Here is a 25,631-nt window from a genome sequence, read left to right on the forward strand (position 1 = left end):
GGGTGGTCCCAAGGCAAGACATAAAATACCTTTTTAACCTTTGAGCCATGTCAGGACTCAGTTAGGAAGGTGGAGGCTGGGGTGGAGTCTGGGATAGAGGTTGGGGTGGAGTCTGGGATAGAGGCTGGGGTGGAGTCTGGGATAGAGGCTGGGCTGGAGGCTGGGATAGAGGCTGGGGTGGAGGCTGGGATAGAGGCTGGGGTGGAGGCTGGGATAGAGGTTGGGGTGGAGGCTGGGATAGAGGTTGGGGTTGAGGCTGGGGTGGAGGAGGCAAAGCTTTGCCAGCAGCAGTGGTGTGTGTGGTAGCACTGGTGCAGCACACATTAGTGAGTAGCAGGCCATATTTAAATGGACCGCCATGTTGTGAGAATGGGCTGTGATTGGTGTGTGACTGATTTGAAGCAATGATCCAATCAGCTGGCTGTCAGCTGATTACAGCTGGGGCATATGACATCCGTGTGCTGCATGAACTAACACAAAGCTTCATTAAAAAGATGAAGATCAGTGTTTGATTGATCCGATTAGTATTGCTGATGAGAGCAATACGTTTCAGAGCTTCACCAATGTGCCACAGGCTAAAGGAAAGGACTGCATTTCCTCAGGTCTGTGTAAAAACAATAGTTAGTGCTCCATATAATCATACCTCCAGTTAATACAGACCATTGAAGTTACCCTGTCTGACTCACTTTCAGTGGAGAAGGATGGGGACAAAATCCACGACCTTTCTTCTGTGTAAAAGTTTACTTGTATGGGATATTTTTTTAATTTAATTTATTCCTTTGTATTTGTTTTTGTATACGTCAATTTTGTTGTTATTATCAAAGTGTTGTTGGTGTTGGCTATTGAAAATCAACTGTATGTGATGTCAGACCATCTTTTCTTTTATTATTAATTGTTCAAGTAGGGGGCAGGCACATATAAGAATCTTTTTTCTTCTCGCTGCTCCTTTCCAATCATGGAGGTGTTGATTTGAAAATGTGGAGTGCATGTGAAAATTCTGTTGTCCACTTTCATGTGAGAAACAAACAAATAAACTAAACTAAACTAAACTAAAAAGATTTTCCATTATTTATTTCTATCTGAAGCCAATTTGAGGATTCAGCAGTCTGAGTTAGATCAGCTGGGTATACTCCACAGTTAGAGTCTGTTTGGTACAAAATCCCCTGTGTTTGCTTGCTAAGCTGCTGTGGAGGAGTGAAAGACTTTAACTTTAATTGTGCCCACTTGATTTGTCAAACTCAGACTGCTGAAGTGTCATAATGGCTTCAAATGAACTTTGAAATGTATTTTCACTACAGACAACTGGGGACTGCAGACTGTGTTTCCTATCGCTTACACTGGAAGCACATGAGAAAGAGGACTGCTTCACACATAGTATGAACAGGAGTGGGGCTGCATGGTATGAGGGTAACATCATAACTGTTGAACATCATGATAAAAATCTAATTTGTGATAAATAAAAATATATTAAAGTGTACTCAGTTCTGCCTCCCTGCTGCTTTCACCAAAACAGGGTTTGGCTTAACAATCAAACAGGAAGGGAGCAACGGCTCGGTGATTGTTGTACCCATAGACCACCCTTTCTGCACACCCTACTTGGACTTTCACCGCCTTAACTTTTGTTGTTGTCCCACCGCATTTTTCCCCGACACTGCTGGGCGACGTTAAACTATAATGGGGACTGGCCGTGCATCATGCCAGCGTGAAGGGACAGCATTGGTATCTGACACCAGAAGTCACTGACCAAGCGCTAGTTTTTGACGACTTCAGAGTGAGACCAGGTTGAAACAGGAGAAATGATAACAGCAACCAAAAACTGTTTCAGTCTACATGTGGGCACCTGAGTACTGTTTTACTCTATAAGGCATTTTGTTAGTTCAAATCTATTTGAGCTCCTACAAAGAGGCAACCACCACAGCTGAAGTTTGAAACCAATTCTGTAGAGGACTCACTGTACTGAAACGGCTGAAAGAGCCTACAAGATTTTTATTTTTAAATTGGTGATGATCTTGAACCTGTTACTTAAAGCTTGAAGAAGCCTTGTGTCGTGCTTAATTTAAGTTTCTCTGCTCACCCTACCTCAATTCCAACATTTGTGCACAAGCCCAAGAGGCAGCCTCCACAGCTGAAAAACGAAGCCAACAAAGAAGTGCCGAAAACTGCAGTTCCTCTAATGTCCACTAGAGGCTGGCTCCAGGAGCGAGTCAATCCCCACAGACCTCCATGTTAAAATGTCCAACTTTACAGCAGAAATAAACATGTTTACAGCCTGGTACAAAAAAGGTTTTGGTCTCTATAGATGATTTCCTTGTTCATGACAACTGTACATGGGGTTCATTGTTATATAACCCACCCGTTTAAATGTTACTAAGGCTTAAAGTTAGACATAATTAAGGGTGGGATTGCTTTGACTCATAGGCTGTCTGCGAGGCGTCACTACAGTCTATGAGTCAGATCCACCCCTCGCTCCTCCACAGCTGTACTGTTGAGTCCAAATATGGCTCCTTCTGGCTCCAAAACAGCAAGAAAACACAGCATTGTCTTGGTAAAAAAAACACCAGATTTCCATGGTGCTATCCCCGGTGGAAAAACAGAAATGGGTTGCTGTGAAACATCCACGTTCAGAGCCTAAAAAGCGTCTGGGAAACCACAATGACTCGCTAAATCACGACCGGTTCTGTTGTTTGTCGGTCTCTAACAGTGGTCTGCAGCTTGGCAGGTGTCTCATCTAGGTAACACGCCAACCACCATCGCCTCCACCTCCAGATGACAAAGCCAGCCTATATTCTATGTCACTTTAGAAACTATATGATACATATGAAAAGTGCAAATGTATCTGTAACGTGCAAAAACATACAATGCAGACATTTTCTTCTATAGCGACTGGGCTGCATACAAAGCTACAGCTACATGCTAACAGCATAACAATGATTAAAACTCATTCACCCTATTTTGTTTTTCTCGAGAGACAGCTTTCAACCTGACAACATACCAGCTGCCATTATCTGCTTCATGATAACTGACAGTTTGATGAGCCATGTGACTGATTATCTGCTTCAAATCCAACTCTTTAATTAGGATGATGATGGGAGGGAGTTCTGCAACTGTTTTCAGCATGTGCTCCCGTACACACAGGAGCTGATCTGGTTTTAGGACATAAAGTAGTACCACTGCTGTATTCACCTCCTATCCACATTTAATCACACGGAGCAGACGCACAGTGTGAGAGACAGACGCAGAGAGATGTGTGTCAAAGGCCAAAACCAGAGGTGGCGTTTTAACACCGTGCTGTTAGCTTTACTGCACAGAGCTGCCAGTCAAACTGTACAGAAAATGAGAGCACAGGCCTGGAGGGTAGAAGACAGATCAGATACAGCACACTGTCATATACTGAGTATATACAGTAACACTGACAGAATCTGAGCCCGTAAGAAATGTTGAAAAGACATGTTCAGTGTTGTCAAAAATCCATCAAAGTCCTTTTCATCCAAGATTTTACGATAACTGTGGAATACAATGAAGAGAACTGAGTAAATCCTTTATTCTGACATGCAACAGCATTTTCTTCTTCAGAATATCCATATAAAGAAAAAAAAACAATGTTGTGGTTTTTCAGTATATGGAGCTAATTTTTTGGCCACCCCATTTATAAACACGACAGGCAGTGCATTTAGGTCACGACTCAGTTTACTTCCATCCTCCAACGTGCATCATACTACGAAGAAGTGGAGTGTTACACCTGCAAGATGTCGAAGACTTGTAGATCATGTTGTTTTGGTCATTTTCCCCTTATTTGTGCTTCTACAAATGGTTTCCTTCTTGTCTGTTTTAATTGTGTTTATTGTTGTTATTTCCTACTTTGTTGTGCTGTAGTCTACAAAGTTAATACTGATATAAAAGTCCAGTTATGAGTGACATGGACTGAAATAATGTTTATTTTGAAAACTGACCAGAAGCTGTCGTTATACTTCCTGCCTGGCTGACTTGCTCTCTGCACCTGTGGTGAGACTCCTTCAGAATTAGAGTACACTTATCCGGTTGCACTCCTAACTCACCAAATATCGATGCTTGGTCAGTGACCCAACGCACAGAGGCACCATTAGCAGCAGCATGGGATGCAATGGGCGATGGCATTTGTTGACACTCCAGGGAACTACTGTATAAAGACTGAGACAGTTTGCTTCAGGCAGGTGGGAGGAACGGCGGACGGGTCAAACAACTCTGGACTTTCATCTGTCCGCTCTTCGTTTTGCAAATTATTTAAATAATGACGCAGTATGCTAGTATGTGAAGCATACTATGCTAGTAACGTACGTCATGTGAGGTTACATAACATTAGTAACAAACATATATGTAAAGCCAAACCATGATTTCTTTTCTAAACCACACAACATGCTTTTGTTGCCTAAACCTTAGAAAGTAAACCGTAAAATGAAGTTTTTTACTCACATTCTGAGTTTATTGTGACAAAGACAGTACACATTTAACAAACAGGAACTGTTCCTGTAAAACTGAAGACTAGTGAAGTGTGGAGAAGATGCATGTAACGAACATAATTGACACGCTTTCCTGGAACATCCAGAACTGATGCAGGAGGGTACCTAGTGTGTAATATTTTGATGTGCCGGGCCACTGACCAAGTGTCAGTATTCCACGAGTTGGGATAAGAATGTGTTGTTTGGATGTGTGTTTTTAGCAAAGAGCCACTTCTGAAACTGACAGCAGCACATTTGGTGGAATTACAAGCATCGTGTAGAGTAACCGCGATCAACTCCAGCGGCCTCGTCACAGCCAGAATGTGCGACAGAGGCTCTCAGTGGAATCCAGATGTAAGAATATTAGAAACACATTTTAACAACATACGAATCACAAATAATCATAATCCTGGCAACTTTAATAGGGCCTTCCCAACAGACCACAGCTTGGGCCCATATTTTAACAAAATGCAACAATAGACATGTAATCAAATTACTACTTCTGTGACAGAGCATGGATCAGTTATATTGGATTGCATTAAGTGTACCTAATAAAGTGGTCACTCAGTGTGGGTTTGCTGTAAACAGGCATTTTTCATTTGTCACAGCTGGAAAAGGATCCATTCAATAACATTAATGATGGTTGCATTCCAGGGGAGGTCCTGCTACTGGTTCAATGGAACAGCTTACTGGGAGACTTAATGGGACTAAGGCTCTGATCATGTGTTTCCTGCTATGACACAGCTGCTGTGAAAAAGGTCTGTCAGTATATAAACATAGTTTCTGCAGTCAGTGCTGGCTGAGCTGCAGACCGAACTCCCCTATGACTGCAAAGAAAGCATGTTACATCTGTCACTATAAAGAACACACACACACAAACTAGACAGAGACAAGACTAACAGACATTTCTACTATCATTTGTTCTCCGTCCCATGACATACTGCAAAGTTTTATCCTTACACAACCCGGCCGACCACACACCAATTATCTCCAGACATTACAGTCTGGACTGGCAGTCAAAGGAAGAATCCCCATTAAACCACAGAACAAGCAATCAACTAAGAGCATCTTTTATTTCTTTCAGTCATCAATATTTAAGCATGGGTTTAAGGCGAGGTGTGGTTTTTTTTGATGCCACATTGCAAAGAGCATAGCAAAGTATCTACAGCTTTTTTCCTTTGAATGATTTTCACTGAGTTTTTTAAAGAAACTTTGAAGCACTGAGGGATTCAGCATTTTTTCCTTTCAGCCACTTCCTCCTCCTCCTCCTCGTTCCAGCAGCCACCAAAATTAAACTTGACTTTGGTCTTTCTGTCTGTATGGTTAAAAGATCCTGAGGGGAAATTTGGTTCAGAGTTGGTCTTACTCTGGAAAAAGAAATGTTTACTGTTTAGTTTTTCTGGTTAAATAAAGATTAAATAAAAAGAAAATATGTTTAGATATGAAAAATATAGAATTATGCTCTTCTAACAAACTGTACCTCAAAACATTTTACTAAATGCCTCCAAAGCACTTAAAAACATGCAAATCAACAGCACACTATACTTACTGGTATACATACACATAGTATATGTACTTCTACTTCAGATTAAAACATTGTGCTACATTTACTTGACAGAGACATGTTACTGGTTACACTGCAGCTTCAGACATTATTCACAAAATATAACAATTAAAATGTGATGCATTATTATTCACTAAACTATCCTGCAACATATTTGAATTGAAAGCTTCACCTTGAGCGGATGTTAAGTAACTTTAAGTACGAGTCATTAAGCAAGTAAACAAAAAAACGTTTTGGTCTGTTTAGCTAATCTTACTATATAATAACGAAAACTGTGTGTGTGTGTGTGTGTGTGTGTGTGTGTGTGTGTGTGTGTGTGTGTTCCATGTTTTTCTCCTCACTGACTTGGTCAATCCATGTGAAATTTGGCACAGTGGTAGAGGGTCATGGGAGGATGCCAATGAAGCAATATTACATCAATTGGCCGAAGGGGGGCGCTATAGCAACCAATTGAAATGTCAAACTTTGAATGGGCATATCTCATGCCCCGTACAGAGCATGTGAGCGGAGCTGGAGCGGAAGGATTTTGTGTTGAGCGAGAAGCAGCTATTTTTTTTTAAAAGGTGGAGCGGAGCATTATCTCTCGCTCCAATTTCGCTCCGGTCGCTCATGCCCCACCCAGAATGCATCTTTGCACCTGCGCACACCCACACTATTTTCTTTCAAAGCTATGGAGTTTATTGTGTACTTCAGAAAAGAAACTGAGAAGAGAAGCAGCGGTACCTTGGGGAACGGTCCCTAACTCTGGGGAGAGGCAAGAGAGCTTCCCCGGAGGTCGGCCGCTTAACCTGGTCCGTCTCCTCCACACTTTGACTTATTTCCACCCTGCCAACAGTGGTACCGTGGAGATCGGTCCCTAACTGCGGGGAGAGGGGAGAGGGCTTCCCCGGAGAATCTACCAAGCTCATGTTTTATTTGTGAATAGAAAATTACAGGTTAGGGTAGTATGATGCAGTTTTTTTGAGCGGAGTGGTGAGCGGAGTGGTGAGCGGAGTGGTGAGCGAGTGGAGCGGGATAAAATTTATGATGGAGTGGAGCGGAGCGGAGCGAAGAATACGCAGAACCAAGCGGAGNGGAGAATCTACCAAGCTCATGTTTTATTTGTGAATAGAAAATTACAGGTTAGGGTAGTACGATGCAGTTTTTTTGAGCGGAGTGGTGAGCGAGTGGAGTGGGATAAAATTTATGATGGAGTGGAGCGGAGCGGAGCGAAGAATACGCAGAACCAAGCGGAGCGGACGAGCGGTGCAAAGTGACAGGTCTGCGAGCGAGGAGTAGAAATTTTCACCCGGTCCGCTCCGCTCACATGCTCTGGCCCCGTATGTTGTAGAGACATGAAACTTTGCACAGAGATGCCTCTCCTCATGAGGAACACATTTGCCTCAAGAACCCATAACTTCCGCTTATATAGATTTTCCGCCATTTTGAATTTTTTGAAAAACACTTCAAATGGATCTCTTCCAAGGAAGTTTGAGCGATCTGCATGAAACTGGGTGAACATAATCTAGGGAGCAATATCTAAAGTTCCCTCTTGGCAAAAGTTGGAAAACTTACTAAAACTGAGCTTCTATAATATACATTTTTTGCCGATATTTGACAGGACAGTGAAGCATGACAGGAAGGATGGGAGAGAGAGAGCAAGGAAGACATGCAACAAAGAACAAAGGCTGGATTCCAACCCCCACACAGCTGCAACAAGGACTAGCTGCACCTTTCCCATGTGAACTACCAGTGCGCCCCACTTTTAAGTCAATACAACATATAAACACTTTAACTATCTGCCTTTCAACGTGCTACCTCAACTACTAATGTACAGTTTTAGCCCACTAACTATCCCACTATTGCCAATGGTACTACTGTACTTTCAGTAAAGCAATCGTACTATCAAATTCACAAACACTCTGTCTGAATACATTGCTCTTCTTAATGGCTTCAGTTGACTATTTAATCTGCAATTTCCTAACACACACCATGTGAAACTGTACGTGGACAACAGTGCACTCAATGGGTATGGACTAGTACATTTTATTACGGTTTAAAGTTGTGCATAATTAAGTGCAGGGCTGCTTGAATGACAGGCCGGAGCTGTGAGGCGTCACCCCAGTCTGTGAGTCAGATCCACCCCTCGCTCCTCCACAGCAGCCTCTCATCCAAATATGGTCACTTCTGGCTCCAAAAAATCAAGATGGCGACGGCTGACAAACAAATGGGTGACATCAATGTGGCTACGTTCATTATTTTATACACTCTACGGTGGTAACATTATCAGTGTTATAAGTCAATATGGCAAAAAAAGTTGTGGCTACTTGCAGCCAGAGACACTGGTGAAACACACTCAGCTGTGTTCACATGTTGCATGTTCAAAATGCACCAACTTGGACACTGCATGTCCTTGGGTCTCCAGCAATGCAGCCGCCAATACGAAGTAAAGCAGATGATCAGTTCTTGAGATATGCCACACACACACACACACACACACACACACACACACACAGATTCTCTGCTTTATATCTTCAGTTATATCTGAATTTCCTCTGCCAGTCACTGTCTGTGTCTCTTTACAGCATCATTATCCTTCCTTCCTTCTCATTTATCTCAGTATGTCTCTCTGTACTACTCTGTCTTTCACCATCTGTCCCCTGCTGTACAGGTTTTAGTCAGATTATAGGATCACATTCACTTGTTTGGCTTCCTGGACTGTAAAATGCTGCTCTGGCTGAGTGTTGCGATGCATGTGTCTTTGGCAACTTTTTATTTCCCAATAAGCACAGTGTGATCAGGCTACATACACATGTACAGTACATTAGTTCTGTTAATGTAATGTTTGACTACATGTCTGTGTGTCATCACAGCTTTCCTTCTGCATGCATGTTTGCTCCAGGGCATGTGTGTAAACGTATGCATGTATATGTAAGCCTGTGTGTCTGTGCAGCAGAGTGAAGACAATGTGACAATGATTTCTTTTATGCCCTGCTGCCTTTTTTACAACATCTCACACTTAGTGCTTCATGTTTGCATGTGTGTGCATGTGTGTTTAAGTGTGTTTTGGTGACCTGAAACTGATTTAATGTGTTGATTCTTCTTTTAAGAGCCAAGACCATCTTGTAAACTTCACACGCAGCTTCATTAATGACAGACTGAATCTGTGAATGTGCTGCAACCTTGAATTGGTTTAGTAATAACTTATCTTTTTCATTATTCTCGCAGTGTGCGTTTGTGATGTTGTTTTTTTTTGTTGAAATTCTGTTGGTGATGTTTCTTTTTGTATGTTTTCTGTAGCTGAGTCTGCTCAACACTTTCTTCACTGTGTATTAGCAAATAAAAAGACTGCTTTCTCCTGTCAGAAACATAAAATACAACCCTGATGTGCGTCTGAGGCCTCTACAGAAACTACAGCATATAAAATGTACAACATATAGCCGGAGGCAGAATCACTGCTGCATTCAATCATAAAGATGATAAAAGAAAAATTAACATTTACTTCATTTTGCATGGACATGTCAAAATGTTTACAATCAGGAACGTCACAAAATGAATAATGATCTTTGTACAGAGACGTTCATCTCCTGATCATGAATACATACAGTGAATTTCAGCCATGGACTTTAAAGTGCGTGTCTGTTTGCAGTCACTATGCTCTGTCTGTCATCTCCTCTGTACAGCTGCAGAAAATGTTATTGCATTGTAAAGCTAAAAGAGCTGGATGGGGACAACTTCCCCGCCCTCTGCCTCCTCCCACTGTATGTCTTCACTGTCATTCCAGCTCTACTTTTTCTTTCTCTTGTCTCCACACACACGCACAAACGCACTGACACACACTCACACGCACAAACACACATCCACACAAACTTGTCTGTCTCCCTCTGCGTTTATCCCCGTCTTCACATCCCTCTATCATTGTTCAGTTGTCACCACTAACTGTCCTCTCTCCTTCCTGTTCACACATCTGTCCCGCCTACACACACACACACACACACACACACACACACACACACACACACACACACAATCTTATCTACTTTGACATCACCATGAAAGAGATAAGAGAGGGAGAAAATTAAAGAATGAGAAACAAAACATTGAGGGAGAAAGAAGAGGCAGAAACAGAAAACTAAAGATGGGCTGAGATAGAGGGAAAACTGAGAAACAGAGGGACACAGATATGGAGAAATATGAACAGACAGTCTAATCAGAGAGCTGCACCTTGGAGGAGACACAGTTTTAGCTCATCGTTTCTTGAACACTCCACCTTTCTCTTTCTCCCCCTTCATTACACAAACTCTCCTTTTATCCACCTCTACACTCCCTCCCTCCTTCTCATTCATTCTCTTGTATTCATCTCAGTTTTGCAATAATCCAAACTTGTTTTAAAATGGACTTACTTATGTTAAATGCACTTGCATTTGTATATCATGTTGCTCGGACTCCTCATAGTGCTTTTACACTGCAGTCACATTCACGTTCACACGCATTCGTACAGAGGTGGTCGAGGCTATACAAGGTGCCACCTGCTGCTCACTCACACGCACTCACACACTGATGGCACAGCTTGCAGGAGCAATTTGATGTTCAGTGTCATGCCCAAAGATACTTCAACGCGTAGACTGGAGGAGCCATTGGTCTTCCGATTAGTGGACGACCCACTCCACCTCCTGAGCCACAGCTGACTTGTTATGAGACCAGTCTAAGGTACTGATCACAGACAACACGTCTTGCAGGTTGCAAAACCTGAGGCACGCCACACTGCCTTTTAGTTAAAGCCTGCTCTGATCAGACAGAGCACTTCTTGCAGTTTGCTGCATCTGTTTTTTTAAGTTCTTACATGGCCACCACTGAATGACCTGTCTTTAGCTTAACCGCTACTTTGCTGTGAAGTAAACTTTCAGATCTGCACCTTTAAATGTGAGTAAATGAGACCCTCAGTAAGAGGAGAAATCACAGAGCGTCACCTGGGTGATGGCTGGTTCAAGGCTAACTTTGGGGATGATTCGAGGACAGTCTGAGAATCTGCTGTCAGTCGTTGGGCCGAATTACAGCTGGTAAAATGTTGAGGCAACAATTAGTTCAGATATTCTCGCCAGGATTCAACCAAAAAATCATCTGGTCATCCCTTGTTAGAAACCACTGCTTTATATGATACTACTAAACTGTTTGTTTGTGGTTTCTGACTTCTTTATAGTATAACGTATCATAATGTCGCCTTCTTTCCGGCTGTCAGCAATCACTTCGTCATATTTTTATATACTGTAAAAACTTAAAAACCAAGCTGAAATATAATGTTTGCAATCATGTTGCTATTATGACATGCATAATACAGACAGAGAGCAGGAAGTGACAACATAAAAGGGTTTGGATGAAGATATCATCAGAAAACTGAAACTCTTATTGGATATGATCCAAAAAAAAAACACAAAGAAAAGTAACTAAGTAATGTTACATGATGAGTCGATGACAGCAAGAGTCCAGTGGACTATAACTATTTTGTGTGCGGTTGGGTCAATGACAGAAACGACTGCTATCTTGTTTTTGGCCAGTGGAGTAAATGTGCTTGAGTGCAACTGTCCTGTAGCTTGCCTAGGACAATGTTTACTGTAGAATAAGCTAAAGTTAGCTTTGTACACCACCACTTGTTGGGCATCAGGTGCTTTTTCTGCTGAATTAAAGTAGCTATGTTCAACTCAAGGTGTTCAGGATCCTCTGCAAGAGAACAAGGCACAAAAACAGGAGGTGTACCAGTGGCAGCGCAGAAGTGGGGAGCAAAACACATTCTCATATTTAAAAAATGACAAAAATTGCCAGGCTGCTAAAACACGCCGTCTGATTGGAGCACAAGAGTCACACAGCTCTGCATGAGGCTGTACTTATAAACAACAGTGCTTTGAGTTAAATGCTAACATTCTGGTGTGCAGCAGGTTTAATGTTTGCCATGCTCTCAGTGTAGTGTGTTAGCATGCTAACATTTGCTAATTAGTGCTAAACACAAAGTGCAACTGAGGCTGATGGGTTTGCAGGTTTTTTTTTTTACCTAAATGTTTACAATTCATCCTGAGTGGGACATGAATGTGTAAACTAAATGTCACAACTATCCATCCAATAATTATGGAGATTTCCGTCTGGAGTAAATATCAACCAGCAATGCCATACTTAAAGCTACGCTGCTAACATGGCTAAATACAAATAGCTGCAAATAAAATAACTGAAAAAAATAAATAAACAAGAATTAAATTTTTGATAAATAATGGTCAGTAATGTTGATATAATGACTAACAAATTAATGAAAAGCGAAGACAACACTTATTACAGTTCAGCGTCACATACAGACACTGAAGGACAAAGATGTAACCACATAAACAGCACGCATCAATGCAGCGAAGGACACATATGTACTGTACACGTGTGTTTTTCTGTGTGCGCCTGTGTCTCTGTGTGTCTGTGTCTGTGTCTGTGTGTGTGTGTGTGTCACTCAGCCTTTCTGCTCTGCTGCATCTGTCACCTCTGCAGGCTTCTGTGCTGCTGAACATCCATTTACTGAGCGTTCAGCCCGTCACAGTGTGCGTCTATACATCGGGGGATCATTCATGTGTCACAGCTTGATGCACACACTTTAGATGACCATGTGTGAGTGTTGGTACATGTGCTAAACCTACTGTATGTGTGTCTGCACGTGAGAGAGTGAGAGAAAACAGGTGGTGTCTTCACAGATTTCCAGACTACTTGTTATTCTTTGCGTGTCGTATGTATCCGTAAATAAACTACATGAAATCAATATGAAAAACAGGGTGCTTATAAAGAACTTTTATTTTACAATCTCTATTTTGCTACAACACAAAGCTCTTTTTGAAGATTTGAAAAAGATTTCACTTTCATAGAAGAACTTAGTGAGATGAATATTTGAGGCTGGGTTTCGTATTGCCAACAACAAGTAACAGAAATTGTTGGTGGAGAAACTGACTGCTCTAATGATCAGATATTATTAAATAATTTCTATAATATACTAATATAATATTAATAATTAGAGGTGTCCTCATCTGATCTCAATGATCAGTATCAGGGCCAATCAAGGCATTTTTTAACTGATCGGGATTCGCTATACTGATCTACTGATCAATATATAGCCTGATCTGATAACTTATTTTATGTCGGCTGCTGTTTTCACTCTTGAGTTTTCATGAACATGAGCGCAGCCGCTGTCGACTCCCCAGCTCTTCGCAGAGCTTCAGTGTATGTGTAAGAACAGGGGCTGAGCCCCGCCTGCAGCAAAACATCACACCCACACGCCATAAACCAGAGTAAAATCCAGTATGAGACTATTCATTCATGTTAATTACCAGCACCGACCTCCGTCATTTAAGGTAAATGAAACGCATTCTCTGGTGTTTTCATCAGTTAACAAGACAACAATAATCATTTTACAATGACAATTTTTTAAGCACGAGCAATTGCTTGTTATCACATGACAACCTCCTTCTTTCACACCTACAAACCTGTTTAACATTGTCCCTTAGATCACTTGAAGGTGATGTGTCAGTTCTGTTATTCTAGCTCCATGAATTACATTTGTTTCATCGGTTTATAACTCTGTTATGTCAGCATCCTTCACAGTTCATCCCTCTATCTCTTCTTCTCATTGCTGTCAGTTTTTCATCCTATCATTTCTTATTGATTTACACATGTACTATCCAAGTAAGTCAGTCAGTCATTTCTTACTTTCTATCCCCACAAAAATCCCTTCATCTACCCATGAGCACTGGTACTTTATATTAACGATAAGAGGGCATTTGTTTATTCAGTGACAAGACACACTCTAATGTGAAGTCTGTCAGGATGGAAAATGGAAAATCTGTCATGCATAACCTCCCAAAGACAGTTTTATCTTTCATCGCTTCAACTCCAGCAGACAGCAAGACAAAAGTCTCTTCGCTCTGAATAAAAACAGAGATCAGATGGTGACAGATTTAGATTTCCACTAGGTTTGTGTCACATAATATTTATCCCTCTATACATTTATGTATCGACATTCTGTATCCAATAAAACCAGATATTCTGACAGTATCTTGGGTAAGGAATCAAACAGACAGACAGACAGACAGACAGACAGAGCACCACTGAGAGCTAAGAAAAGAGAGGTGAGACATGGTGGATGGACGGAGGAGGCAGAGAGAGTAATAACAGTCTGTAAGAGAGAAATTAACAGTAACAGCACAGGTTTGAAGGCAGGCAGGTCAGAGTAACTGCTGTCAGCCTCTTCAGCTTCACACACACACAGTCTGGCTGTGTAAGATACTCTATAATGTTCTTTACTGTGCTGTCACTTTAATCACACGCATTTCTGTCATACAGCACCTTCATATTATCATTTTTATGATCACACATTTTTAGCTTTGGTCCAAAAAAAAAGTAGATCTGATCTCTTCTTAAAGGCCTGAACGATAAACAACAATAGTGTTTTATACATATGACCCAGGAAAACCTGTTGCTGACACCTGGTCACGCCCCTCTGCATTTGATACCAACACGCAAGGTACCATTTATTGTCTGTATGAGAAGCACTGGGCTTTCAAATAACTCTAATGCCAACCCATCTGCTGATGCCCCGAGCAACTGAGGTAGCATAAAGAGTGAGAAAGTGTTTGGAAGGATGTCAGGGTGGATAGATCAAACGCACACAGGACAAACACAGGACTTTCATCTAGGAGATCGTTGTTCCTGTCTCATGTAAAACCAAAAGTCAGCGTCATTTAACCGATCGTTCAATCTTTTCCTAAACCTAACCAAGTATGTTAAGGAAAAGCTTAAAGTCCAGTTCAGACCAAAGATTCACGACAAGATAAAACCGTTGGACATGAGTCAGGATTGGGACGGGACAGGAGTGAAAATCCACTCCTGTGTTACCCTCTAGTTGGGAACGAGAACATGTTCCTCATTGTTTCCACCACTGTTATTGGCTCTAAGACAAAGCACAATGAAGTAATGTTTATTTGTTTTTTAGAATAAAAAGTGACTCAATTGTTAGTTAATCAGTGGTGAGCATTTATTGCTCCAACTTGAAATATTTAGTAAATGACCCTGATCACATTAACTGAGTTCACACAGCAATGGAGATCTTTTGTTTTTATAAAAGCAGAACGTATGTTTATAAAGGATGTTTCATCTATCAGTCAGGCAAAAGTACCGTAAGCATGTAATTTGTCTGTGAAGATTCTCAATCATCCAGGTCATGGTAATCGTAAGTGCTGTATCGTAGGCAACTGGACTTGCTTGCGTTTCTTGATGACGTTTCGCCTCTCATCCAAGAAGCGGTGGACAGCTGAGTCTTGACCCGAGGAACCACTCCACAAGCGCATGGCACAACACAACACAGGAGAGCCAGCTCCTCGGGTCAAGACTCGGCTGTCCACTTACATCTACAGGAGAAGGGACACTCCTTTGAGGACAGCAATGTGCACATGATGGCCCGGGAGGAAAGATGGTTTGAAAGAGGGGTAAAAGAAGCCATCTACGTCAAGCTGGAACGACCATCGTTAAACAGAGGGGGTGGCTTATGACACTACTTATCCCCCACCTACAATGCAGTCTTGGGATCCTCCCCAGGCGACTTCACGCCCATTCACACCTGGACCCACCTGACCCTAACGACTCACATGGTGGCCAGTTGGGTCAACGACTCACATTGTGACCTTAACAACTCTGAAACTAAGAGCTTGCATGACCCCTACGATTCTGCAGGGGTTCCCACCCACACAGAGTTTATAGCCTGCAACTTCGTACCAGTCATTTAGAACTGAAGAAGCTTCTTGGATGAGAGGCGAAACGTCTTCAAGAAAAGCAAGCAAGTCCAGTTGCCTACAATATAGCACTTACGATAAGCATGTAATGTATATTGTGAATGTAAATGAATTCAACCCCATAAGTCAGTCCGTAAGGAAACTAAACTTTCTCAACTTTTTCGTTTTGACGGTCAGCAGGTTTAAATAAACCAAACAAAGGGAAAAGGAAACAGAAAGGTAAAGAGGAGAAGGTTCAAGCTGTTGCAAAAACCTTGAAAACAAAACCTAGACACAAAGAGAGAAAGACACAACCTGCGGCACATCTTCAGCTCTTCACTACTGTGTCTGAAACGTCTTTTGACACTCGATTAAACTGCAAAACACACAGAACCTCACACAAGCACACACACAGCTTGGAGGAGGATAGCACAAAGTGAAACTCAGACAAACTTAATGGCATCGTTCCATGTGTAGAGTGAGGACATAACACTGCAGGCTTCTCAACAGAAATACAAGAAGTGCTTCAAGCTAACAGGGGACACTTTACATATCTGAGGAGAAAGCTGAACGCAAAGGATTCAGTGTTTCCTTCCATTTGTATGAAATGTTGCAATGCAGCTGTCTCTCTGTTGAAATGTTAGCGTGTCAGCTGCAGGTGAGTGAAAACACCACATGCCACAGTGAGTGACATAATGTGGACATAAAGTGGACTTTCAAAGCTGCTGTCACTGCAAACATGACTAAACCAGCTGGATTATAACAAGACAATCCCCAGAGTAAATGTTTGCATTTTATATCTCTGCAAACCACAGATATGTTACGTAACGTTTGCATGTTATTATGTAGCTGATACGCTGAAACTTTACATTTCAATAACACTGTAGTTAATGTGTGGTTAGCTTTAGACACAAAAACCACTTGGTTATGGTGAGGAAAAGATCATATTTAGGCTTAAACTACAGTTACCACCTTGTGGACGTACGCCTCTGCAAACCAGTCAAGTTGCACTTAACAGTTTACATCTATGTTTGTGAAAACATGGATGCTTCACACACATCTTGCACCCAGCAGCACAGAAGATCTATACAATCAGCACAGTTTCAAGGTGGACACCCAGGTGTCACAGGTTCAGTATCTGACCAAATGTCTCCCCTTCTGTTTCTGAAATATGACGTTGAGTAATGGCCAGAAAAGGGTTTCTGCAGAACATTATGATGTCACAGTGAAGTTGACCTTTGACCCTTTGGATATAAAATGTTCTCACTTCATAATTTTATGCAGTGAGACATTTGCGTGAAATTTCTTCTTAATTAGTGTATGAATTTCTGAGTTGTGGCCGAAACATGTTTTGTAAGGTCATAGTGACCTTTGACCTTCAACCTCCATATTCTAATCATTTAATTCTTGAGTCCAATTTGACATTTGTGTCAAATTTGAGAAAACTTCCTGAGGGCCTTGTTGAGATATTGTATTCACAAGAATGAGATTGATTCAAGGTCACACTGACAAAATGTAATCAGTTCATTGTTAAGTGAACGTTTTTGCCAAATTTGAAGAAATTCCCTCACGGTACTCTTGAGATATTGCATTCACAAGAATGACACAGACAAGGCCACAGTGACCTTGACCTTTGACCTCCAAAATCTAGTCAGATTATATATGGGTCCAAGTGGACGTTTGTGCCAAATTTAATGAAATTCCCTCGAGGCTTTCTTGAGACATGGTGTTCACAGATGGGATGGACAGACGTTACATCATTACAAATAATGAGGTTTCTCATGCTGAAAATCAAACTCCATCCTTTATGATGAACAAACACGTAACCAGGCTTGTTCAGGTTATTCTTTTGAAGATTAATGAAATTAAACAGCTTCAGTGTGTCTGGTTGACTCAGTCTGTTGAGCCTGGCTCTTCTGCCTTAATGCACGATGCAGCAAAGCACAGCGAACAAAACAAACTGCAGTGACACACGACACACTTACAGAAAAATATAACGTGCTGCTTACCACATAGAGCTGCTTCCATAGTAAGGCCCATTCCTGCAGCGTGGACGTCACCTCAGTAACTATGGGGTCTTCAAGAGGCACCACAGTCTCATGTGGCCTGTGCAGAGATAAAACAGAAACACACACACAATTTATTCACAGCCACTGAGGTGAATCATTATTTACAAACAGGATTTTAATATGCACGAGTACAAGACAATTAAAGACAGAAACATAACTGCATCTAACATTAAGTACTAAACAGAACAGAGAGAAACACCCGATTGAGTTTTGTGGCCGAAGACCTCGCTCTGCTGTGTTGTATTACAGTTGCAGCCCGAACATATGCTGTGTAAGTAAAGGATCTGAATATTTGGTGCACCATAGTCATATTTAGTTTTGCTGCCTGGTTAGTGTGCACTCACCCATCACCATATTTCTGACCTAGAAAATAGACAGTGTGTTTCCTTTATCTAATTTTGTGTTGAATATCTACAATATTAGAAAAAGAAAAGCATCAAAATGTTAATACAAACTCAGCACCTATGGCCTCCTGAGAGCGGGACTTTTGTTTGGTTCGCATTTTTGATTTATCCTAGCTATTTGGGATTAGTAGGACCTGATATGTATAAAAAACTAAACATTGTCAGCGATAATAAAGTCCCTATATACTCAAACGAGACGATAATAAAGTCTCAATGTCCTTCAGCGAGCTGCTGATAAATTTCTTATGTCTCCAAATGAGTACTTTCTAATTAACAGCGTCTTAACCTTGTCACCATTGGTGAAATCTGTTGGCTTATCAAACTACAAATGTTATTAACCATAAATAAACAAGTTTCAACCATCAGATTTGATCAGGTTTTGGACCTTGTCCACTTTTGTGTCCAGATCAGCTGCAGACTGACTTGGCAGAGATGGCTGCCATCTTGTTTTTACATGGATTAGTGTATTGTGGTTTTACTTCCACTAGATGGCACAAAATAGTGTCCATGAATGAGGACAACAGGTCTGAGTGAAGCAAAATGTAATATAAGGTCCAGTAAACCTGTGAAAACATGTGATGTCCTCATGAGGACACAGGGTCTCAGATAGAGACAACAAACCTGATAAGACTTCTTCCACAGAGAGCTCGTTACATGCCAAAGTGAGCAAACTGGCAAACTGCTGCAGCACTTGAAAACAAAGACCTCACTTCACCTCACTGACTTGAGAAATAATTGTGCGCTCCCTCTCTCGTTCCTCTCCTCCCTCCCTTACACATCATTTTGAACATCGTTGTTCACTAAAATTGAAAGCTGAGTCACTGTCTCAGCCCTGGAGTCAGGAATATTAGAGTACCTCTCTTCTCCTCCCTCCCAGACTCTCCCTTTTTACTCTGCCTCTCATGTATTCTCTCCTTTCTCTGGTTTTCCCTCTCTCTGTCTCATAACTGATTAATTAATAAAAGCAGTGTGCTAGATTAGCTGATCTCCCAGTGGAGCCGTGGCTGGCGGCCGCCTGGTGATTTCACCCACATTAGTTACACTTGTATCTCAGGCACTTCTCCTCCTCTTCTCCTCTGTTCTACTTTTCACTCAGTCTAAACGCTCCCTCCTTTTTCCCTCCTTCCTCCTGTTTCCCTTTTACTTCCCTGCCTCACATTGTTCCTCCTCAGGTTTTCTCTTTGTTCTGGCACATTTCCATCATTCCTCCCAGTTTCTGCTCTGCTCTTCTTCTCCCTCACTAATGTTACATTTCTTTCTTTCGTCCCTCCTCCCATCTACTCTTTTAAGTCCTTTTCCCTTTTACACCTCTCTTTCCTTTCCTCCAGCACTTTCCCCTTCTTCTCTCTTTTCCTCCACCTCTTTCTTCTGGGGCTGCACGATTATGGCCAGAATAATAATCACAATTATTTTCAATATTGAGATCACAGTTATTTCTTATGATATTCATTGTTTCTAGGGACAAAATATTTTCATTGCAATTTCACATTTCAATAAACAGAGCACACTTTCATGTTGTGCTACATTCTTACTATTGTACTAATGTTTCCATTAAAGTAAGACCTAAAATAAGATTCTTCTCCATCTGAATTCAGTGAAAGTTTTTTGTTTTTTTCATCTTACATAGGTCATGTTACTGTGACGTGCTGCAGTGTCGCAGTGGATGTCTGAGTTACGCTGGACAGGGACGGGATTAACGGTAACAGTGGGTGCGGTTACATGATGGCTTCTCATTCAGAATGAAATAAATCTGAATGAAATCATTGGGAATTAAAGTTTTTCCAGGTAGTTTATATGAGAAATACTCATTCCAAATGAGGGTTTACACGGAGATCAGTTTAATCGCCTTTTAATCGCCTGTATTCGGGTCCGCACAAGGTTTGGGGCAGGGAAGGTTTCTGATTGGATAGGGGGCGGGGCGGATGTTACGTGTTTATGTTTACTGGAAGAAAACACTGTAGTCCTCACTCCGGATAACAAGATGCTTGACGACGCCGTTCTTAGTGGCTTTTTCGGGCGTGTTTTGCTTATATTCTTGAAGCAGCAGTACGACAACAACCTTGTTCTGCTAATGCTTCGTCTGTTGAGGAGGAGAAGGGAGGTAGAAGGTCGAAGAAGGGAGATAGATGACCACGACCACCGTTGCAGCAGGAGTTGCAACAACTGTCGTTGACACACCATTGGAGCACTAATGAACCAGTGACATCACTGGCCTTGTGAAGACCTTCTCAGAGGTTAAATACCTGGGTGCTTACACACCAGTTTGTCAGACTAGTTCCAGCCTAGTCAGACAAGCATGAACTGATGAAGCCTCTTGGATAAGAGATGAAACGTCTTCTAAGACTAAACTAAGTCCAGTTGTGTTTGATTCAATTGCCTTGAGATACTTTGTCAAATCAGTGTTATCTCAGTGATCATAAAACTGTCAGACAAATAGACAGACAAACATGTACAGTTCGACTGTTTATTATAAAATAACAGACTTGAATTAAAATGTTCTTTTCTTCTTTTCTTTTTTTTTGGTGTTATCTGAAGACTTAGTGACACTTGAACACATCCACCAATAACATGACATCAGTCAGCCTATTGCTCTCTTTCTTTCTCTCCCCTTGTTGCAAATCCAACAACCACCAACTTTCACCCAGGAGGCCAGTGTTCAGCTCCCATATCATTATAAAGCTATGCCCGTTCCTTTTTCCTAAATCCAAACATGTGCTTTTGTTGTTGAAGGAAAAAAACATCAATTTGTGGTGTTGTACCAACGTCCTGCATTTATTCTGAAAGAAACTGTATGCAAACTGTGCATTTCCTGTGAAAACAGAAGTGTATTTTGAAAACAGACAATGCATGTAACAGGCTGAAGTTGACACGGCATCCCAGAACGCAACAACCAACACACCCAGGGTACCTTGGACATTATATGTGGACGTGGAAAGTCCATGACCAAACGTCGATATGTGACGAGGTCAGAGTGAGAATGTGTTGCACTACTCGGTCAATACTCAGCTTTGCTACTGAAAACCAATTTGACTCAGAAAGTAGTGACGTTACAACCACGCTGCTGAGAAATGTAGTGAAGTTAGTAACATTGCTACTTGCAGTGACACTACTGCCCAACACTAGTTGAAGTTATTCGTCTCGGTCTTCATGTTTTCATCATACTGCAGATTGTGGTGTTTTTCAGGTGGTTTAACAATTTAAGCCTAGTTCACATTACACGATTTTCAACAGGATTTTGACGTCACAGAGGATCTTGAGAGCCACCTTGGGTCAGAGGTGAGTGAGCAGATAGTCTGCCACGACGAGTCCTCATGTGTGAACAAGCCTACGAGCAAGTCGCCCCCTCGTCTGTGACTGGGACTGGATATCTGGCATGCTAGAAAACTGGAGAAGTGTGACACGATTGACAAAGAGCATCAGCCAATGAGAGGCGAGATACGTCCCACATTGCCACTTGCCAGGTCCGCTTATTAGCCGCGACTTTGGGCTTGTTTCTAAAGTGGAGTTGCTTATTTGGGCTTGCTCTCTAAACGTCACCTTCCTCTATATATATCCGTCTGATAAGTTATTTAAACATATGATAGACGCTTCTTTTGGGCTTGTTTCCATAGCCCTGGTTGCTTGTTTCTCTCCCTAGATCTGGCAACACTGACAAGCCAGCAAGCAACAACAACAATGGCGGCGTCCACAGGATCACGGGGAGCATATTGTGTTTGGACCCAGGCCCTGGAGGCAGATCTGATTCAACACTGGGAAGAATATCCATGCCTTTACGATGTGTCGTCTCCAAGTTTGGTGACGTCACCACATTATCTGGGGCTCTGTCAGCGAGGGCTCGGTGGAGAAATCTTGTGGTGTGCACACACACGTCGTAATGCAGTTGGCAAGACTCCCGCTGACAGAGACACACGTCGCCAGGTATGAACACTCAAAAGATTACGATAGTCTCTGCGACGCAAAATCAGGGTGAAAATCATATAATGTGAACTAGGCTTAAGTTTCATACATTTTTTACATTTGATGAACTCTAAGTCTGAAATACTTTCAAACAGCGGATGATGTCGAAAGTTTTTCATAAGCTGCTGCTGCAGGGTTCACACACAGCCGCATGACAGCTCCTCAAAGGTGGAGGCTGCTGTTAGTTAAGGAAATGTTTGATTTGAATATACAGCAGAGTTTTCTATGAGCAACAATATTGCAGTTGATCATTTAATCGTGGGAAGCCAGAATCGTGATCGTGATTAACATTCGATTAACTGTGCAGCCCTCCTCTTTTCTCCTTTCTTCCTTCTCAGCCCTCATCTACACCTCCTTCCCCTCTCTGCACTCTTCTCCCACTCAGCTTCAGCCTTCTTCGTCTTTCAACTTGCATGACCTTTCTCTCATCTAGTCTTTATTCTTAAGTGTCCATATTTACTGCAAGTCTCTTCTCTCTCATCTTTCTGTCTCTGCTCCAAGCTGACATTTCTGTCCTCCATCAGTCTGAAGCGTCTTTTGCACCATCCTAATATTTCAATCTCCTCCACCCCAACTTTCTCTTCTGCAGTGGTTTCATTATGCTAACTTATGCTTCCTCGCATCCTCTCTCCTCCTGTGACCCGGAAATTGTTTCCCCTTTTCCTTGGAGGAGGCTTATGGAGGAGCTTAGAGTGAGGAAGCACTGATGTATCCTATGCATCTCTTCTCTCCATCTCTCTGACATCATTGCTGGAGGAGATGAGACGTGAGGAAGGGAAGCGAGGAGACATGCTAACATAATGAAAAGCACCCCTTATGTATGTCTCTCTTTAATTCTCTATGCAAATATTTTCTTCTGAAACTCTCTGTATTTCTGTTTGAGAAGAAAAGAGATTTTTGGGGACTTCTTTTGTCTTTGCTTGGTTCACTTAATAATTAAAGCCCGCAGCTGTGCTTCAAACTTTAAAGGCATTTATTATTTGGTCTATTGGCTTCTCTAACTGACTGTGTTTCATCATAAATCCAACTGTGGGATTTGATCTTTTATTATTTTGTGTACATAACAGACAGAACTTTCCCCGGATTTACCACTATGACATATTCTTTGAAATACTGACTCCAAAGACCTGTCATTTAGTTCCAATACAGGGCCATAAGGTTTATTGAAGCAATTTGTTTGCGGCTTTTAATCCATTTATCAGCTTTCATATCTTGAATGACATGGTGACTTCTTACTCTCTCTGCCAATCGTTCCTAAACTACTGATGAGACGATTCACGCATCAATCTTTCATTTGAACATTAAAGTGAATGAGTTGAACTGATTCACAAACATAACTGAATCTGAATCTCGTATCAGTCGTTGTCTGCGGCTGGACTGTGCTCATTAGACGTCTCGGCATGATAACAAAAAGAGTTCATACGTTTGCTCTCGTTAGAGAAAAGAGAGCATCAAAGACGGAGGCGCTGAATCTGATGTTCGAAGAAATACAACTGTTATCTGCTTTTGTTGGCTACGACTTCAGAGCCGGCTGGATGGTCTCCTGCCCTGAGTTTAATCAATCAAATACCTCAAAATATGTCACGACTTTTAAACCTTCCTCGTTCATTCACAGTTGGCCTCACATGAACCCCAACACTCACTACGAGATTCATTCACTGACATAAAGGTATATTATGCAGGATTCTCCTTAAAAACAATGACTTGACTCAGACAGAAGTAATTCCTCTCAATCATCTCTCAGTGTATGATGATGTATTAATCTACAGACACTTTGCCCTCTGCCTGTAATTTCTTATTTTCTTCTTATTCTGCTGTGCTCTGGATATTCCTGGGCACAGCACAAACATGAGCTCGGGACTTTATAAACGATTGTAAGAAGCACGCATCCAAGAGGAAGCTACAAAAATCGTGGACACAGCGCTGAAAAATAAAAGCCTGCAAATATAGCGAGGAGATACATTAAGCAGATGAAGCTGGAGTTGGCTTCACTTTCACTGGTTATACTGTTTAGAAACAGTAGCCAATAATTCCTGCATAGTACCCTTCAAGAGAAATGTAACTCCAAATGATAAGTGGCAAAACTGGATATTTGTTCATTGATTCATTTTCCGCTTATCCTGTTAGGGCTCAAGCCTATCCCAGCTGACACTGGGTGAGAGGCAGGGTTCACCCTGGACAAGTCGCCAGACTATCACAGGGCTGACACATAGAGACAGACAACCATTCACACTCACATCCACACCTACGGACAATTTAGAGTCACCAGTTAACCTGCATGTCTTTGGACTGTGGGAGGAAGCTGGAGCACCTGGAGGAAACTATGCAATTTGCGTACAGAAGAGACAGTTTCTGTTTTAATGTCTTAACAGTTTTGTCCCTCAGTGGATCTTATGGAGTTAAGCTTTGGGAATTCTAAGGAACAAATGAGCAAAACTGAAACATACTGAGTGACATCCCTGTAATGCATCTCTTGTGTTGAACCAGCAGATCAGGAGAGGATGATGAGAAAAAAAGAGAACAAGCAACGAATAAAGTTTAGAAGAGGCAGGATGGACTGATAGGAGAATGAGAGAGGAAAAAATAGTCTAAATAAGAAAACTGTATCCTCATGCCTGGAGCAGAACATATGATCTGCAGTATTGAAGAATTTAACATTATAATATAAATAATAAGATTGTGTTTCAAATCTGTGGAAAAGCTGAACATGAAGAACTACTATCCAGTCACATAGGAGTACACAGGGGTGGACTAAATGTGTACATGTCTGTAGATGAGACAGGGGTGGACTAAATGTGTACATGTCTGTAGATGAGACGCATGTTTCAGTTACACCTTTTGTATCTCACTCTCAGAAACACTCTACACACACACACACACACACACACACACACACACACACACACACGCTGACATTAACCTGAGGGTCAAACGCAGGACAGCAGCCAGTTGACCTCGATGTTCTTAATTAAAGCTGAGTGTCACAACATTGCACCGTGTTAACGAGCACACACACGTTTACACATTGTGCTTCTATAATTATCTGCTCCTTTCAGAGGGGTTCCAAAGAGGTTCTTCTGTTCCTCTTTCACATATTAATGTGTTTTCATGTCAGTGTGTCAGGAAGATTTAACACAAAAAAAAAAAAAAAAAAATCTAAACAAATGTCAATCACCCATCCGCAATCATTAGGACGAATCATGTCCTGCCAAATAAATGTATGTATGTATGTATGTATGATTTATAAAACCATTTCCCTCAGTGGAAACAAAGCTTTTATTTACTTTAATTTCACAGATAAGAAACAATAAATTGTGAAGACAGTAAAGCCTCCACTAAAATAGCATTTTAAGTCTTGTGTGTGATTTATCCTGACTTCTCAACTCAACTCAACTCAA

The 25,631-nt window shown here is 41.6% G+C and overlaps 1 protein-coding gene across 1 annotated transcript in view; it reads right to left on the reverse strand.

The window, feature by feature from the left end:
- LOC126385738 (dedicator of cytokinesis protein 3-like) overlaps positions 1 to 25,631 on the reverse strand; it is a 305,180-nt gene that overhangs the window by 111,263 nt on the left and 168,286 nt on the right. The window contains exon 5 of the mRNA XM_050037648.1: positions 17,813 to 17,909. Within this exon, the coding sequence (XP_049893605.1) occupies positions 17,813 to 17,909 (97 nt within the window). The remainder of the gene's footprint in view (positions 1 to 17,812; positions 17,910 to 25,631) is intronic.

Source organism: Epinephelus moara, chromosome 24 (genome assembly GCF_006386435.1).
Source record: "Epinephelus moara isolate mb chromosome 24, YSFRI_EMoa_1.0, whole genome shotgun sequence".
Lineage (NCBI taxonomy): Eukaryota > Metazoa > Chordata > Actinopteri > Perciformes > Serranidae > Epinephelus > Epinephelus moara.